At 45.7% G+C, this 19298-nt stretch overlaps 1 protein-coding gene across 1 annotated transcript in view; it reads right to left on the bottom strand.

Annotated features, from left to right (window-relative positions):
* LOC311233506 (matrix metalloproteinase-18) overlaps positions 1–19298 on the bottom strand; it is a gene marked incomplete at its 3' end in the record, with an annotated part of 107396 nt that overhangs the window by 23578 nt on the left and 64520 nt on the right. Inside the window, exon 4 of the mRNA XM_084320473.1 lies at positions 2181–2342. Within this exon, the coding sequence (XP_084176599.1) occupies positions 2181–2342 (162 nt within the window). The remainder of the gene's footprint in view (positions 1–2180; positions 2343–19298) is intronic.

Raw genomic sequence — 19298 nt, 5'->3', positions numbered from 1 at the left:
TGAAAACTCCCTTTTAAAAAGGTAAGATAAAGGTTACATGATCTGCAGGTTGAAAGCTGTTTTCATGAGACTATTATTGTTGTGGAAGTCCTTACATGGTGGCGCAGTGGTAAGTATGTTGCCTCACAGCAATAACGTCCCGCTGGGTTCAACCTGACTGGAGGTGGGGGCCTTTCTGTCTGGAGTTTATGTCGCGGGTGGGGGTATGTGTGTGTCTGTGTGTATTCATGGAGCGGTGGGATCTACCCATGGGCGTTCCCTCTCTTGCGTTACAGGCTGTGCCGTTGGAGGAAGCTGATTGGCTGGCTGGCGCATAGGGGCGGTGCCCTGGAACCCCGCAAACTCGCTCAAAAGGGAGGCGAGTATTGTCAGCTGGGGGCGAGACACAGAAGGACGAGACCCGGAGCAGAGGAGGAAAGAGAAACCCGAGGACGTCGACTGGTGATATTTCTGGTACACACGGTGCTACTGCTGCTTCCAGAACGAAAACGGGAGTCGAGAGGACACTAGCAGAGGACGCAGGGCTGCGAGGATACACGGCTCTTTTTGTGTTTTACCTTTCCTCCAGTGGAACCAGTTCATAGCGGCGACTGCGGTGTTTCCTCCAGAGTGGAAACGAGTGGAGCTTCAGACCGGAGGGACATTATCGCCACACCGGGCGCCGTGAGTAAAGAACACAAGACAGTGGAATACGTGCCTAAACAAACAAACTATTTTCCCGAGTGGTAAATGAAGACATAGACGAACGGTGACTGCATTTGAATTAGGAATATTATTAGTGGCGTAAAGCTGAAGATTATCGGAACGGCATACAGTAAAGCCAGTAATACTGTCGAAGACTGGAACCTAGTATTGTGGATTCTCCATCCTCTGTGAACTACCTTTTTCTCTCTCTTTTCTAAATCATATGGAGGATATCTAATCAATTGTGCATTGTGACGAACCCGTGAACGGGGGGGGGAACCGTGCTCGTACTGACTGTGCCTTTCATTACAGGCGGAAGGACATTATTGCACGCCTGGTGCTTGGAGGGCCTAAAACACCCCAGTGCAGACCAAACAGTTTTTAGCCCGAAGCCGAGATGGGCTACGGGAGCGGAAGGAGGTGACGTCCTTCCGGCCCTCAGCTTCGGGCCCCGGTTATTAATAACCTTCCTTTTTGTATTGTTTGTAACTCAGCGCTTCCACTGCCCCAGACCTAGGTTAGGATATGGGAGGAATATTCTAGGCCTGGTCATAACCCCTAGTGGTGAACAACACCCACTATCCTATCCAAACCCCCTTAATTTACCGTGTGAACACTTAGTGTGTATTTATCTACCTATATTCTCCCTAAAGCATTTGCCGTGGCTCCCCGAGGGATAGTGTGATATCGATGCTTATTTCAGGACGTTTTGCAGTGAACCGTGTGGTATAGTGTGATTCTAAGTTGACGTTTGATAAGTCATAGACCCGTGTGCAGGGTAGACTCTTTTTGCCTTCACGTGTGTAGTGTCTCAGGGGTGGGGATAGGTGACGTGGGTGGGAGTAACCGTCTGGGGGTGGGTTTACGGGGCATGGAGCACTTCCTCTTTTTAGACTACCCTAGGCTTAAGAGGCGTGGGTATTTTAATCTAGTCTAATAGTGTTTAGGTAGGTTTATGAATTTTTATCTTATGTATTAAAGTATTGCCTGTTTTTCTGAAATACCATTTATGTAATAAAGTATTGCTTGTTTTTGCTAAACATTCTCTCCTTGTCTGTCTGTGGTCCTGGGGAATCTGTTGTGGTAGTTCAGCTGAGCTCTTTGGAAAGTACACCTGTGCGCTTGCACTTCCTAGCTGTAGACTGGGGTGCTTTTCATTGGGGTCTGGTGACATTTACACGTGTGGGTTTCCTCCGGTTGCTATGGTTTCCTCCCACACCATAAAAAACATGCATGCTACAGTAGATACAGTGTATACTCCTGCCCTTGGCCAGGGCACTAAAACCAAGAACGATGATATTTTGGCCATATCGCCTATAATCTATACCTTCTACCACCTCAGTCAATCATCCTATATAATGCACATTATTATCCTATTTTCTTTTCTCCGTATGCTTCATAAGACAAGGTTTGTGAATCCAAGCACCAAATCTTCCATGCCTTCTCCAACATGTCCAACTCTTTTTGAAAATGTCCCCTGATGCGACCAGACTCACCGTATATGTGTTGGACGTCTTTGACATCTTGGAAGGAGAGCTGAAGGTCAGCTTGAGGGACAAAGTTGTATGCTGGGAACATGATGGCCCCGGGGTCAGTGGAATGGGGAAGGCCAAGGGCGTGGCCAAACTCGTGCACTGCCACAGCAAACAGGTTGAAGCCTGAAGTAAAAAAATAAATAAATAAGAGTCTCCATGGGAAGGGAGTTACATTGAACTCCACAATCCCTTCTGGAAAAAGTTTCGTTTTTGAATGTATCAACAAAATGAAACCAGTTTTTGGAATCTGGCATTATCCATGTTGGTGATTCGTGTCTCGGCGATATGTGCGCATATTTAATGAGGACGTGCCTCATTTGCATATACACATACAATTCAGAAAACGTGAAATATATTTTTTCTTAGTTTATACAGTATGTATACAAAATGGGAACGTTTCAAAGTGATATCTATTCAAATATTTGTTTTGCCTATTAGGGGGTACTGTCTCGCCTTAACTCAAAATGACCCCTGGCATTAAACTACAATCTGGAAGACCCGTGTAGCAGTAATGCAGAGATATCTCAGTATCATTGACCAGTGTAACAGCAGTGCAGAGATGTTCCATTCTAAAGTTTCAGAGAGAGGCTCCCCCTTCTAACCAATCAAATGCAATTCCGTTGGAATAAGCACTAGTGGTTGAATCTATGTGGTCCTCATTCAACACAGTCTGACAAGGAGGACCATGTAGAGACTAACCACTAAATAACCATTACATTGTGTGCTTTGAGCTTCTCTGACTGGTTAGAAGGGGGAGCCTCACAGTGAAACCTCAGATTGGAATATCTCTGCACTGCTGCTACACTGTTCAATCTTCTTCTTCTGGCGTGTGTCTTTAGACCTGCAGCTCCGTTGAGCCAGGCCAACGTTTCATCGTCCAGTTCCATCAGACCGCGTTCTCCATATGGTGGCCGGTGTTTGGGGCAACTGGTGATTATATGTTCCACAGTCTGTGCAGGGGGTCCACACTCGCATGCGGCACTGTCCTTGAGGCCCCACCTCTTCATTGAGGCGCCGTAGCGTCCGACGCCAGTCCTTAGGCGGTTGAGGGTTGTTCACTGCCAGTGGTGCAGTCGTAATATCAGAACTGCCTGGATGCCACGTGCACACGCGTGTACGCGCACGTGCATACATGTTCCCTCGCATGCGCACAGAACAGATGATTATTATGCATAAATAGTAGGAAACATGTTTGTATAGGAAATTACTAGTTTTAGTTTAGTTTTTGTAAATATTGCCTTGAAATAGAGAAGCTGAAAAAGGTAGCAGGATATAGCCTTCAATATATAAAGAAATTATATTGTCAACAGATATGGTTGAAAAACAAACAATGTTTTAAATGTAATTGTAGTTACAATTTCTTTAATTGAATTAACTTAAACTAGAAAAGTAAATACAAACTAAATTAACAATGTAACTTAGTTTACAGAAGGACAGTTTCCTTCTGAAGCACAACTTAATGCCTCATCCTTCCAGTCGGGACCATTTGTCACATAGTGAGAGGTTCCACAGATCAAGCAAACCCCCACAGGGCTTGTATTTTGGTTTGGCTCTTCTCGTTCTTTGTTATGCTATCGGTATCCTATTATTATGCAAAGTCTAGGTGATAGATAAGTGCCGGGTACTTGGCGCACGGCGCGACGAGTCCAGTGAAAATTGTGAAACGCATTTTTGTGTGCAGAAAAAACTGCTAGGACGGCGTGGTACCGAGTGGGACCACCACTGCATCATTGTTCACTGCTTCCAGAGCAAGTCCTGACCAGAGACATCCAGAGGGTCATTGATGTAGAGGTGCAGCCTGGATGCAGTGTTAATTTTGGCAGCTATTTTCATTTTAGTTTTAGTCTTAGTCATGTGTCAAGTGCTGCTTTTTCGTTTTCATCATATTTAGTCATTTTCATTTATTTTTCGTTTAGTCAGTTTTAGTCAACTAAATGTCTGAGCATTTTAGTCTTAGTAAGTTTTTGTCTCAATTTTGTCTTTTTTGTTTTCGTCTAGATTTAGTCGACGAAAACGGATGACATTTTTGTCTATTTTTAAAGGAAAAAACTTGTCAGAAGTCAGAAATAGTCAACATGGAACATATTCTGATTTAAATTGCGTATTTATTTTTTAACCTATAGGAATCTGAGTCGGCGGCACAAGTAATACACAGGAAGGGTGCACTGTCGATCTGTGAATGGAGAAATAACTTTATAAGACAGTCACATTATGGGGCGGCTACGTGGCGTAGTGGGCAAGGCGCTCGCCACAAATGCGGAGACGCTGGGCTCGCCTGTTCGAGCCCAGCGCTCCACATTGCTTTCAGTTTAGCTGGTCGTTCATACTAATACACATTGGCCGTATTAGGGGGTGGGAAACTGATGGGTGGGGATCGGGCGCTGTGGACAGCGACTCCTAGGTCGGTTGGTGCGCCTGCGCAGTAGAATCAGGAAGTGTCGGGGGCAGCGTGAGCCTCCCACGCGTTACTCCTCGCTACTGAGAGATCGAGCTGCGCAGGTGAAAAGATGCGACTGCTGTTACCTCAAGTACCGGAGGTGACTTAGTCCACATTGCAGCCGGCTTGTGGGAGGCAAGAAACAGCGTTCGTGACAGGGGAGGGTTGAATTGGATGATACGAAATTGGGATGGGAGAAAATATAGAAAATGGGAGAAAAAGTGGACCAAAAAAAAAATAAGACAGTCACATTATGCGCCCAGGCTGTCTGCAATACACAGTAACACACAGCAATCCATTCCACAGCAATACACAGCAACACACAGCAACACACTGCAATACACAGCAATACACAGCAATACACAGCAACACACTGCAATACACAGCAACACACTGCAATACACTGTAATACACAGCAACACACAGCAACACACTGCAATACACACCAACACACTGCAATACACAGCAACACACTGCAATACACTGTAATACACAGCAATACACTGTAATACACAGCAACACACTGCGATCCACAGTAATACAAAATAGCTCTTTTCTTTCAAGCCTTACTAAATATGAATTCACGTTCTAAATAATACCTCTTCTGTATAAAAAAAAATGCAGCTTTAAAAAATATAGCTTTGTATCTTTTCAATGTAATGTAAATTATAACAGTAACCTCACAAAGATACGAATTAATAAAGTAACTAATAGTAGTAACTAGTAACTTAAAGTGTAATATATGTGTTAATGCCACACAACGTTACGTATGCCTTTGTTAATCATAACGTTGATGCAGTATCGTATAGCATAGTGTTGGCTGTAACGGACATTGAGAATAACAGCAGCACTACTGCACACATTGGGTTCTATGAAAGGCGCTATATAAATTTGATCTATTATTATTATTATTATTATTATTATTATTAAAGGGGACACGTTCAAGTTTCTTTAATAGTTGTCATACAGAAGTACAGAATACTTTTATACAAAATGCTTCTTACTGTTATGCTCCAGAGACTGTGCTAGACAAGATAGTATGAAATAAAATAGTATAGCATGTAAAATAGAAGCAAAAAAATAAATAAAAATCACAGTGTTCAGTATAGACATATGTACAATGTTCGATGCAGAATAGAAGTAACTGAGTTACCATACAATATACAATATACTATGCAATGTACTAATACAATACTATATAGTGCAGAGCAGAAATGGGATGAGGTACAATTTAGGTACAATTTACAGTAAGGTGTACGAGTTGTAGTGCAAATCCTTTACCAATAAATATAAAGTGTAAAGTGTGTTTAGGTGATCTAAAGTGTGGAGAGTGGGTGCTGCAGTGTGTTGTTTGTTTAAGTGAGTGTGTGCGTGTGGGTGTGTGTGCTGTGTGCATTTGATGGTTGTTGCATAGTGTTTATTGTTCGTTGAGCAGCCTGATGGCCTGGGGATAGAAGCTTCTTCTGAGTCTTTCTGTGCTCGCCTTAAGACTCCGGTATCGCTTGCCTGACCGCAGCAGTTCAAAGAGGCAGTTGTTCGGGTGGCTGGAGTCCTTGATGATTCTCTTAGCCTTACCCCTGCACCGCTTGTTGTAAATGTTCTGGAGGGTGGGAAGCCCCCCTCCAATTGTGCGTTCGGCTGAACGTGTCACTCTTTGTAGTCTGCTACGGTCTTGTGCAGTGCTATTCCCAAACCAGGAGGTGATGTTGCCAGTCAGGATGCTCTCTATTGTACATGAGTAGAAGTTCTTAAGGATCTTCTGACTGACTTGGAACTTCCTTAGGCGCCTGAGGAAGTAGAGGCGTTGTCGTGCCTTCTTCACAACACTGTCAATGTGTGTGGTCCATGTCAAGTCCTCGGATATGTGGGCTCCGAGGTACTTGAAACTGTTCACTCTCTCAACCGGTGCCCCGTCGATGCTGAGGGGGCTGTAGTCCTTGACCCCCGACCTCCTGAAGTCCACAATCATCTCTTTTGTTTTGCTGACGTTCAGGGAGAGGCAGTTCTCCTGACACCACTGTGACAGATTCTCTACCTCTTCCAGGTAGGCCCTCTCGTCGTTGGCAGAGATCAGGCCCACCACTACTGTGTCATCAGCAAATTTGATGATTGTGTTGTTGTTCCGCTGTGCCACGCAGTCATGTGTGTACAGGGAGTAGAGGAGGGGGCTCAGAACACAGCCCTGGGGGGCCGCTATGTTGAGCGTGATGGATGAGGAGGTGCAGTTGCCTGCTCTTACCACCTGGGGTCTGCCCGTCAGGAAGTCCAATACCCACTGGCAGAGGTCATAGTTCAAGCCCAGGTCCCTGAGCTTGGCTATGAGTTTGGAGGGGACTATGGTATTGAATGCTGAGCTGTAGTCAGCATTCTCACATAGTTCCCCTGCCTCTTGTCCAGGTGTGATGCTGCTGTGTGCAGCACATGGGCTATGGCGTCCTCCGTGGACCTGTTAGGGCGGTATGCAAATTGCAGGGGGTCCAGGTTGATGGGGAGGGAGGAACAGATGTAGCCCTTCACTAGCTTCTCAAAGCACTTCATGGCTATGGAGGTGAGAGCTACAGGGCGGTAGTCGTTGAGGCAAGCGGGCGTAGATTTTTTGGGTACAGGGATGATGGTGGACTTCTTCAGACAGGTGGGGATGACAGCCTGTTCTAAGGACAGGTTAAAGATGTCAGTGAATACCGGGGCCAGTTGGTCGGCACAGACTTTTAGGACGCGGCCGGGGATGCCGTCCGGTCCTGCTGCCTTCCTGATATTCACTTTTTTAAAGGTCCGCCTCACCTCATGCTCTGTTACCCTGAACACTGAGTCTCCATCAGCAGACCCCCCCCCCCCCATTGCCGTGGCTTGTAGGCTGGTGTTGTTGTTTACAGCCTCAAACCTTGCATAGAAGGTGTTGAGATCATTTGCTAAGGAGATGTCACTGTTCAGTTTGAGGGGGGTGCCTTTGTAATCTGTCATTGTTCTGAGGCCCTGCCACATACCTTTAGAGTCAGCCTGTTCAAACTGAAGTTCAACTTTATCCCTGTAACGCCGTTTTGCCTCTATTACTGCTCTCCTGACGTTGTATCTTGCCATCTTGTGTTCATCCATGTTGCCTGTCACCAGCCCGGTGTTGTAGGCTGAGGTGCGCACTGTCAGAGCCTCACGGACGGATTTATCTACCATGGGCTTTTGATTTGGGTAGATTCTAATTGTGGTAGAGGGGATTGTTTCTTCTACCAGAGTACAGACAAAGTCAAGCACCGTTTCAGTGTATTCGTTAATATTGGCTGTGTTATCACAGAATACATTCCAGTCTGTGCATTCAAGTGCAGCTTGGAGTGTCTCCTCTGACGTCACAGTCCAACGCTTAACCTCTCGCGATACTACCGGCGTTCGCTTGAGACTTTGTTTATACTTTGGCAAAAGAAAGTTGGCGGCGTGGTCCGACTTGCCGAAAGGACTAAGAGCCTGTGACTTGTACCCATTCTTAAATTGCGAGTATACATGGTCTAATATGTTCTCGCCTCTGGTGGGACAGGTCACATGCTGATAGAAATTCGGCAACACCTTTTTAAGACGCGCGCTGTTGAAATCGCCCAGAACTAAAATAGCAGCGTCTACGTTAGCTGTCTGTTGTTTGTTTACCTCATCGTGTAGCTTTGAAAGTGCGGCCCCAGTGTTCGCTTGTGGTGGGATATATACTCCGATCATGATGATGGACGTTAACTCCCTCGGGAGAAAGAAGGGTCGACATTTGATCGTGATAAACTCCAGGTCTGGGGAGCAGTGGTTAGACAATTCCTTTGCGTTGCCTATATCGCACCACTCCTTGTTTACCATGAAAGCAATGCCGCCTCCTTTCGTCTTGAGTGATTCTTCTGCCGTCCGGTCCTTGCGGAGAACGAAGAAGTGATCTGCCGGTTCTATTGCATGATTTGGGACGTCTGGAGACAGCCAAGTTTCTGTGAAACAGAGGACGTTGCAGTCCCGAATGTCCCGCTGGAATTGGATCCGTGCTCTGATGTCGTCCAGTTTGTTCCCTATCGATTGCACATTGGCCAACAATATGCTGGGCAATGTGGTTCTGTGCCGTTTGGATCTCAGTCTGTTCCGGACGCCGGCTCTCCTTCCTCGCCGTCTCCCCCTTCCTTGCCTCGGCCACAACAAAGGATCCCCGTTGGCCACTGTTGTTGCTCAGCAATCCGATCCAGAGAGCAATCCAGTCGGTAAGTTTTCCTTAATCCAATGTCAATGAGTGACTGACGGTCATACACATATAATGCACCAACAGTTGGTGCAAATAAAACTCTTAAAACTATAAAAATTAACAAAAGTAAGCACAGTCTCGACGGAGCGAACAGAAAGGCAGCCGGTCGGAGCAGCGCCATTCTTACACTTACACATGTACTGCTATTCCTAGCACTATTTGGGCAACTTTACACAATTCCTGTTAGTCTATTGAAGACATTTGTAAGGTTTTTTTCAAAAAAATTCATTGTTTTATATTTCTAATCAAGTACTCAAAACCATCATTTTCCAGCTTCAAGATTTCAGGCTGTTATGGCCTGGCTCCGCCCATAAGCACTTCAGTCAGCCCACACAGCGACTGGTAGACAGAGAGAGAGAGATAGAGAGAGAGAGAGAGAGAGAGAGAGAGAGAGAGAGAGAGAGAGAGAGAGAGAGAGAGGGGGTGGGAGAGAGAGAGAGAGAGAGAGAGAGAGAGGGGGGGGTGGGAGAGAGAGAGAGAGAGAGAGAGAGAGAGAGAGAGAGAGAGAGAGAGAGAGAGAGAGAGAGAGAGAGAGAGAGAGAGCTTCTTCCAGAGCGAAACCCGACACCTCTGCACACACAGGCTTGTGGGCCTCCCTTCCTCCCCTCTCCCGTGTGCCGCGCAGCAGGTCCCCCCCCCCCCCAAGTGCTCCCTCTCTCTCCATCTCTCTCTCCCTCTCTCCCTCCAGAGCGCACGCAGAGGCGTCGGCCCCACTCCGCCTCGCAGCATGAGGAAGTGGCTTCCACTCGCTGTCTAGTCTAGGTAGAATGGTGGCGGGCATTAGCTCCAACCACAGAGCCAATCGCATCACTGTGCGCTACCCAGCGTCCGAATGACGTGACTCAGTCGTTCAAATCAAAATGGCCTGATTTACTGGAGGAGGAAAGGGGCTGAGCTGAATCAGAGCAATCTAACATTCTAACATTTTCAAATCGATGCAGTTGAATTGTCACCTAGGATCTATGCATTTCGATGCATTGTCACACCCTAGGCTACTGTTAATCAATCTGTTGGTCATTAATTGTGTCCGTCTGGCTCAGTCACAGGATGTACGTTAGCTAGGTTTAAGCGTACTTATACTTTGTGAGCCAACCCCGGGCCCTGTGAGCCGTCATGTGGCTAGCGTTAGCATCAGGGGGCTAGCTAGTAGCTAGCAACAGACGGGCTAATCCACCACAAATGGCTCCATGATATACTAGTCCATACAAATTCACTCAGTCATATGGTGCTAATGCATTTTTACATTTACCTGGATTTCCTTGTGGAAGGTCTTCAGATGTCGTTTGAGATTAGTGGTGTTTTTTCCCTTAATTCGATGACCACATTTTTCAACAATGCATTCTGTAGCTCCTTCGAGCTCTATATATCTAAAGTATGCCCAGAGGTCTGGTCTTCGTTTTCTTCCAAGCCCACGGGATAATGGATCATTGTTGAGAAGACCCTCGGCCTCACCCTGTTGCTGTTGGCCCGCGGCCGCCATTGTCTGACTGAGCTATTTGATAATGCTAGTATGCCACCTACTGGGCTTTCGACCTCTGTGCTTGTGCTGCTGTGTGAGGGAAAGAATGAACCAAAGCCCACGCGCTGCTTTGGCTGCAGTCACAGCCGGAAACCGAAATACTGAAATAATAATGAATTATTCGAAAAGTTATAATTATTTTGTCTTGTCTTGTTTTAGTCAACAATATCAACAAACATGAAGAGAAATTTCATCTTGGTTTTTGTAAATAACATTTTTGTGTTCTCAGTTGTGGTCAACGTTATTTAATTAACTATTTAGTCACGTTAGCGTCACGTGGTCTTCAATAACGTGACGTCACGTCTCGTTGTCGTCATGAAAAAATCTTTCGTCATAATATTCTTTGACAAAATGAACACTGCCTGGATGGTTCTGTTGACCTCCACTGGTCCCTCCATCTCGTCCTGACCCAGGAGGCCTTGCAAGTGTCAGATGGTGTTGTGTGGAGTAGCCTGTAGGCTTGGATGGAAAAGGGGCGCAGTGACTTTAGGCGCACACGTCGTGGTGTCTCTGTGGTGGTATTGTGAAGTAGGTGGGATGCACTGATCTGTGCCTTGCGGGAAAGGGCCAGTGTGGCTGCTTCTCGTCTGATGGTAGCCGGGGCAATACCAGCGAGTACGGGCAGTTGGTCTACCGGTGTGGCTTGTAGGCAACCAGAGACTGTCCACAGGACGCTGTTGAGAACAACATCCAGCTTCTTCACGTGGGTGCTACAGCACCAGACCGGGGCGCAGTACTCGGCGGCAGAGAACACCAGGGCCAGCGAGGAGATGCGCAGTGTCTTTGTTGAGGCTCCCCATGTGGTGCCGGCTAGTCTTCGTATCAGCGCGGCACGGGCGGTTGTTTTTCCAGGTGTTATTTGAATGATAGTGTTCTGTCAAGCTTCACACGAGGTATGTGGGGGTATGTTGGTACTGTAGCCGGACATTATCCACAATGACTCTCATCTCACGGGTCGCTTCCCTGTTGTTGAGGTGGAACATTGTAGACATTGTCTTTCCCATGCTGAGCTTGAGATGCCAGTTCCTCAGGTAGGAAGACAGGATGTTCATATCTTCAGTGAGACCCTCTTCGGCTGCTTCCCAAGTTGGCTTGCTGAGTAGGATGGCCAGGTCGTCTGCATAGCCATACTGCTTTGATTGAGTTGCAGGCAGGTCGTATATGTAGATGTTAAACAGCATCGGTGCCAGCACTGAGCCCTGTGGGACGCCATTCCTAAATTTCCTCACTCTGCTGCATTGGCCATTGCTGGTGTGTAGCCGGAAACTGCGGTTGCTCAGCATCTCCATGATGAAGCTCACCATGTGCTTGTCTGTGATGGTTTCCAGAAGCTTCATGTGGAGACCACGCAGCCATAGAGTGTCATATGCAGCTGTGAGATCCAGGAATACAGCGCCGGCCTTCTCACCTGCCTGGAAGCTGTCCTCTATGTCTTGGCACAAGAGGGTCACCTGGTCTGCCGTAGACCTACCACTTCGAAAGCCAGCTTGTTCTTTGGGCAGCTGGGGGTCGATCATTGGGTTGAGACGTGAGTGGAGGAGGCGTTCCAGGAGCTTGAAAGGCACACATAGTAGTGAGATGGGCCGGTATCCCTTGGGGTCGTCGCTAGACTTATTCGGCTTTGTCCTTGTCTGCATTGGGGAAACGGCCGTTACTCAGCAGTAGCGATGCGATGGAGTTTGCCGTGATGGGACACTGTGCTGTGGTTGTCGACCTGCTTGTCAGCTTGTTCATGGTCTGCCACGCCTTTCGGCTGGAGTGTGTGAAGTCGATAGATTCCACTGTCTCTGTCCATCTTTGCCTTCGTTTCTCATTCAGCCTGCAGAATAGGTTGTTCGCTGTTACATCCCGGTCTTCACTGGTTTGAGCTTCTGTGTGGGCGCGGAATAGGTCCTCACATTCGTCATCCCAGCAGGGAATTAAGGCTTTGCGTACACCACAGGGGATGTTGTTCTTGGCGGCAGCCAGTATCATCTTGCAGTATGAGTCATAGGCGTTGTTCAAGTTGGAGGGGCACGGGTGTGGGAGACCAGCAGCTGCCTTGTTCAGTTGTTGCGTGAAGCCTACCCAGTTTGCTTTCCGGAAGTTCCACCTTTTGGCGTCTTTTCCTTCCACAGGCTGGATCAGTGATGGTATGGTTATGAGTGATGGGTGATGGTGTGACCGGGGGAATCTGTCCAGGATATGCCTTACTGGGACTGCTTCGTTGTTGCAACATTTTTTGAAGGCCAGGTCTGGGTTGGTTGTGCTGTTCCAGCGTGCAGAGTGGAAAGTGCGTGGCTCCTTTGGGTCATACAGGAGTGTTGCATCGACAGCCGAGGCCCATTCTGTCAGGAAGTCACCAACAGCATTGGAGCTGCTGTATGCCGAGTCTGTATGATGGCTGTTGAAATCACCAGCATATACGGCAGGGGCTGGGACATCCGGCAGGGATGTTGGGAACAACCTAATCGGAGGCGGTGTCTTGCACTTTGTTTGTAATCCATTCCACCTCTGCATCCTCTGCGGACTGTGTTACAGCTGACCAGTCAATGTCGTTGTGGACGACCGTGGCTATACCGTGATGTTTGTCTGCAGTATAGCCAGCCAGGGCGTACCCAGGAAGCTTCAGGAAGTTCTTGTTTTCTGTGTGGGTCTCCTACAGTAGAACCATGGTCACCTTGTTTTTGATGGCAATCTGTTCGATGATGTTGAGCTTCGCGGTGGTGAGGCCTTCAACATTGAACTGCAGTAGCGCTAAGCCTCGACAGTTGGCGGCATTTAAATGTCCCGCCTGGCCTGCGGGGGCTTGGCTTGTGGTCTGCAAACGTGGTAAAGACATTAGTTTCGCTTGGAGGGCATGCAACCTTGCAACTACCCTTTAGCTACTTGCGGGGAGGGCCACGTGGAGGCTGTCTTTGTCCATCCCTACTGTTCAATGAAACTCACTCACACATTTTTTTTCAACCAAAAATGCTTAAACGAGACGATTTAGGCTGCGGTTACATGAAAGGAAAAACAACAACGTTTCATTTAACTTTTCAGAACGTTGTGTATTGGCAGGCAAGTTAGACGTCATTTGTCGTTTGTATTTGTGTGTGCGCCTCGGTCAGGAGTGTGTGAAAAGCACAGCAGAGCCCCGCTCCGCTTCAGACAGATAGAGAGAGCACAGCATATGTAAAGTCCATAATCTCTCCGGAGCATCGCAAAGCGCGCCTTGCAGACGTCCGAACGAACACTCGATCACCATGCTTCGGTGTCTACTGCGCATGGGCATTGGGCATGAACGGCTCCGTATCTGGCTCGCGCAGTTTACATGGCACCGTTGCAGGGGAGTTTTGAAAATGAAAACCCCCTTTGAGCGTTGCCGCTAAGAAAACGAAAATGCCTGCCAAAACGGCGTTGCCTATTAACTTGGACATGCAAACGAAATAATTCGAAAATTAAACGTTGTAAGTGTAACCAGGGCCTTAGAAATGGGCAATGGTGAAATTCATTGCAATTTCAAGCGAGGTGGACCGGCCGGAAACAGCAATGACGTAACCACTACACCTCCCTATCGGCTATTGTAATAATTCTGCCTCATGAACATTGGCAAGCTTTCCATTTTTGCACAAAATGAATTCCCTTCTATCACTAACATTATTATTTGAGCATTTTTGGTTGAAATACAATTTGTTATAAGGTTGTTTAAAGGTCCCATGTTTTGCTATTCCTTTCACTATTTGGGCAATGTTACACAATTCCTGTGAGTCTATGGAACACATCTGTAAGGTTTTTTTCAAAAAAATTCATTGTTTTGTATTTCTAATCAAGTACTCTAAAGCAGCATTTTTCCACTTCAAGATTTCAAGCTGTTTTGGGCTGGGCTCCGCTCATAAGCGCTTTGAATGACAGTCACCCACACAGCGTGATACATATACAGTACATAGAGAGAGAGGGAGAGTCAAGGACAGGGAGACCGCTTCCGCATTATTCCCACTGCTCCGTTGTTGATTGTTGATTCTCTCTGTCGGCACCCGCGCACGTCAACCCGTTTGAGGAAGTGTCAGTATTTCCACTCGCTCTGTTGTTGAGCGAATTGTTGATTGTGGGCGGTGACTACAACCAGTGCCTTATTCACGTCAGCAAAACAGTCAAATCAGAATGGCTTAGTTCAGTGAGGGAGGATCTCGTGAACTCGAGACTAGACTAATGATAATAATAATGACTGATGAGCTTAAATGAGAATTAGAGACACAGACCTCATTGATACAAACCCCCATTGCTAGAAAACAATGCTAAACACTGGAAAAGGCAATTTATAAGACAGGGGACCTTTAATTTGGCCTTAACAATTTGGGTGCCAAAAACGAGTATACTCGTGTTTCGTCGCCAACGCTTGAGCGCCAAAAACAAGTATACTAGTTTTTGGATCATTTTATCTTGTTCCTTTGATCCCCGTTCTGAACACTCGCTCGGAGCTGCCTGGGTCTCCCTGGCACAGCTGCCTACGTTGGAATTGCAATGATGATCGAATCCCGCCAGGTGGCAGTATCACCAGTACTATGAAAAAAGACTGGATTATTTTGGAAAGGGGCGATGTTTAGCATGGAATAGCGCACAAACTTCAGTATGTAGAAATGAACTGGTTAGTCAGTGTTGGACTATGAACAATGCCTGTCAAATGAGCCATACTATTGTCTCCATAGCTATAATACAGAACACACGATGGGTCCGCAAACATCGCTAAAATGGTCAATAACTCTGGCGCCATTGAGTAGAGATGGCAAAACAGCGTGGCGGTCAATGAGTTAAAAAATAACTACACTTACCAGTAGAAAGCCTGTCGTTCAGTGCTGTCGCCACCGTTGCGCTGATACCGAGCTAAAGTTATCAGTGAAATCTAAAATACCTAACGTTAGTTAACATTATCTGATCTGATATTTTTTTGCAGCCTGGGGTTCATGTAAATAGTTCATGTAAATGTAAATAGCATATTTCTGTACATAGCATTGCTAACACGTTGCATTAAGCTAACGTTAACGACAACGTTAACTTTACCATAGCTAACATTACCTAGCTAAACGTACTAGACGTTAGCAATGACTACTGTCGTGTCCATAAGTTCCCTGGCATCATCAGAGCACTAGTGTTGGGTGAAACAGGTCTAGGTCCTAGGTCTGCGACTAAAGCCAGGAGTCTGCGCTGTGGTGACGTCAGTCAGCAGCGCCAAAGTGAAGTGTAGTTCCTCAGTGAATGAAAACGTAAACACTAAACATTATTAATTTGCTACTTTTATGATTAATTGCGAATTGTTTCATGCAATACACACAGAAAGGTACACCATGCCAATGTTCATGCTTTATTGGTTTTAAACAAGACGGTTTAGAAATGTGTCCATTGGAAATACATTGCCATTTCAAGTGAGGTGGACCGGCCGGAAACAACAATGACGTAACCAGGGCGGCTAGGTGGTGTAGTGGGCAAGGCGCTCGCCATCAACGAGCGTCGCCAGGTAGCCGTTGAGCACCCGTCTCCAGTGAGGTGGCCGAGCTCCGGCTCCAGCACCCCCGCCGGGAGACAGTCGGCTGGTCTGACGGTTTCTTTGGTGGGTGGTGACTTGCGGCGCAAGCTCTCCGCTACTGTGCAAACAGTGCATTAAATGCAATAAATTCAACCACTTTGCTAAAGTATGCAGATCTAGCTCCCAAAGACAGACAAGAAACTACCACGGTACAGAGGTTCATGCTATCTCCCCCATATCCCCTCCCTGCTGAACAGGCACCCCAACCAACCAGAAGCTGTTGCTATTGCAACAATGAATGAATGAATGAATGAATGAATGAATGAATGAATGAATGAATGAATGAATGAATGACCTTTATTTATATAGCACCCTTCACAGCACGAATGCACAGGGTGCTTTACACTACAGCTTAATATAAAAACACAATAAAAACAAAATCAGAAATAAATGACAACAGACAAACAGCAGTTAAAAACAGTGAAACCAGATAGAAAAAGTAGAATAAAAGAATTTGGATAAAATCATGAGTCACTAGCAACAGTAGTCTACATGCTACATGAAAATCAACCTTTGAGCTGGACTACGTGCTTACTGCTAAACTCCTGCTTGCTGCTACAATAGCTGAGTCACTGTCAACTGAGTTGTGAGTTTGTCTGATTGATAATCAATCAATCAGTCTCTGTTTTTACCTCGACTAATGTCGGCTGAACTGGATTAAATTCCCAATCATTTTGTCTGGAAGCAACAGTAGTCTACATGCTACATGAAAATCAATCTTTGAGCTGAACTACGTGCTTACTGCTAAACTCCTGCTTGCTGCTACAATAGCTGAGTCACTGTCAACTGCGTCTGACTAAACACCACCAAGCATCACCACCAACTGTGCTGCTCTTCACTCCTCTCCTATAATCGGTCTGCTCATCTCACACTGCTTGCTGTTCCCGGGCCTGGCTCCGGGTCTAGTCAACGACCCCTTACCCCTCTGCGATCCTCTCATACCTCCCCCTGGTCTCGTCCAACTGCTACCCCTCGAATCCCCTACCCTCTCGTACACATTTGTGTTCAAAGCCGTTCTGTTGTGCATCGAACTTTTGCTGAAATCATGCGTGTTGCGTTCGCTGTACTAACTCTGTTCTATTTGCTAACACAAATGGAACAGCAAGGAAATGGACTTGGTGAACTTTTCTCGTCCCGTTTATCACTCCAGCACACAAAATCCACTTGGACCTTTCTATCTAGGTTCAGGTGTAGTAGACCTACTAGAATTGTGACTTTATCCCCAGATCAATTGTCTGTTACCATGATATGTCACTATGCACTAAAAAACTATTTCACTATGTCAACGGACTCTCTTTTCTACTCCATTCTAAGCTCTGATGTAAATTCAAAGTGTAACTCCCCTAAAATGGCTAAATTAAGATGCATGGTTGTGTTACTGCTGATGATCTCTGGTAATGTTCAACCAAATCCTGGTCCTGATCTTCATTGTATTCAGACTCCTTCTGACTTCAATGCAAGATCTGGACTTGGCATCATTCATGTAAATGTTAGAAGTCTCTTGCCGAAAATTGATTTTGTTCGAATCTGGGCGCAGACAACGGGAGCTGATATCATTATAATTTCTGAGACTTGGTTAAACAAATCTATTTGCGATAACGACATTTCCATTGATGGCTATAATTTAAGTCGTACTGATCGTCCTAAACGTGGTGGTGGCATAGCTGTCTATGTTAAATCCAAATACCACACCAAAGTGTTAGTAACGAAATCTATACCTAAGCAGTTCGAAATAATCGCCTTACAAATTGAATTATCAAAGGGTTGCAATGTCACGGTTGTCGGCTGTTACAGACCTAATTCTGCTGTAAAGGAAACGTTAGCCGCAATATCTGACATTATTTCCCAATTAACGGACAATGAAATAGTCATTGTTGGTGATTTCAATTGGGACTGGTTATCTCCGGCGTCAGATGAATTTAAAGCATATTGCAATTCAATGAATTTTACGCAATTAATACTCTCCCCAACTCGCCCAAATCTGAAATGTCCTGAAAAATCTACACTTATTGACTTGTTCTTAACAAATAATCCTCATAAGTATACCTCGATAGGCATGTTTCCTAATGACGTGAGTGACCATTGTGTTATTGCGGGTGTTAGGGATACAAAGATATCGAAGTCAAAACCTCGCTACATTATTAAACGTGATACAAAGCACTTTTTTGAACAGGGATTTTGGCAGGATATGTACCTAAATGATTGGAGCAGGGTCTCTTTAATACCTGACGTTGAATTAGCATGGAATCTCTTCCTGGATATGTTTTTGCCAATTGTAGACAGACACGCCCCCTTTAGGAAGTATAGAGTTAGGGGCAGGGATAACCCCTGGTTTTCTAAAGATTTATCCAACCTCATACGAGAAAGAAATCTCATCTGGGCCAAGGCAAGGAAGGCAAACTCTGAAGCTCTCTGGACCACTTTTAGATGTTTAAGAAATAAATGTACTTCCTTAGTAAAGAAGGCCAAATCAAGTTTTTATCTCACTCTCACAACAGAAAACCTAAATAACCCACAGAAATTTTGGCAGACAATCAAATCCTTATCCCCAAATAGCACAGCTGGTCTTCCACCCTGTATTGTATCTGGTCTATCTACTGTGTATGAGAAAACTGAGATGCTCAACTGCTTTAACAAACACTTTGTCTCTTCTGGGTTTCTCTTTGATCAAGTAACAAACAATACCACAACACAGGTCCCACTTGAAACTGAGCCCCCATCACATAATACATTTGATTTTCAGCCCTTCTCTATTGGTGAAGTGCATAAAGCCCTTAAGAATTTGAATCCTAAAAAACGAGCTGGGCCAGACAAACTGGATCCCTATTATTTAAAGCTTTCTGCTGATTTTATTGCAGAACCTCTAACTTATATTTTTAACTTAACCTTGACTTGTAATGAAATACCCAAGATTTGGAAAAAGGCTCATGTTCTACCCCTGTTAAAAGGTGGTGAGCCTTCAAACCCCAACAACTACAGGCCAATTTCTAATTTGTCAGCTTTAGCCAAGATACTGGAAACTCTGGTAAGTAATCAGCTGAAGGAGTTCTTATATAACAATGCTATTTTATCTTGTGATCAATCTGGTTTTAGGAAATGTCACAGTACCGTTACAGCAGCTACAAAGGTAGTAAATGACATAATTGGGGCTTTAGATAGGAAACAACATTGTGCTTCCCTTTTTATTGATTTTTCAAAGGCATTTGATACAGTGGACCATAATATAATGAAGCATAGGCTAATTAATGTAGGACTGTCTGACTCTGCTGTTGGCTGGTTCTGTAATTATCTTGCTGACAGGACTCAATGTGTTCAGGCTGATGGTT

This window comes from Notolepis coatsorum, assembly GCF_963971535.1.
Source record: "Notolepis coatsorum genome assembly, chromosome: 8".
Classification (NCBI taxonomy): Eukaryota; Metazoa; Chordata; class Actinopteri; order Aulopiformes; family Paralepididae; genus Notolepis; species Notolepis coatsorum.
This window is presented reverse-complemented; position numbering and strand designations above follow the sequence as displayed.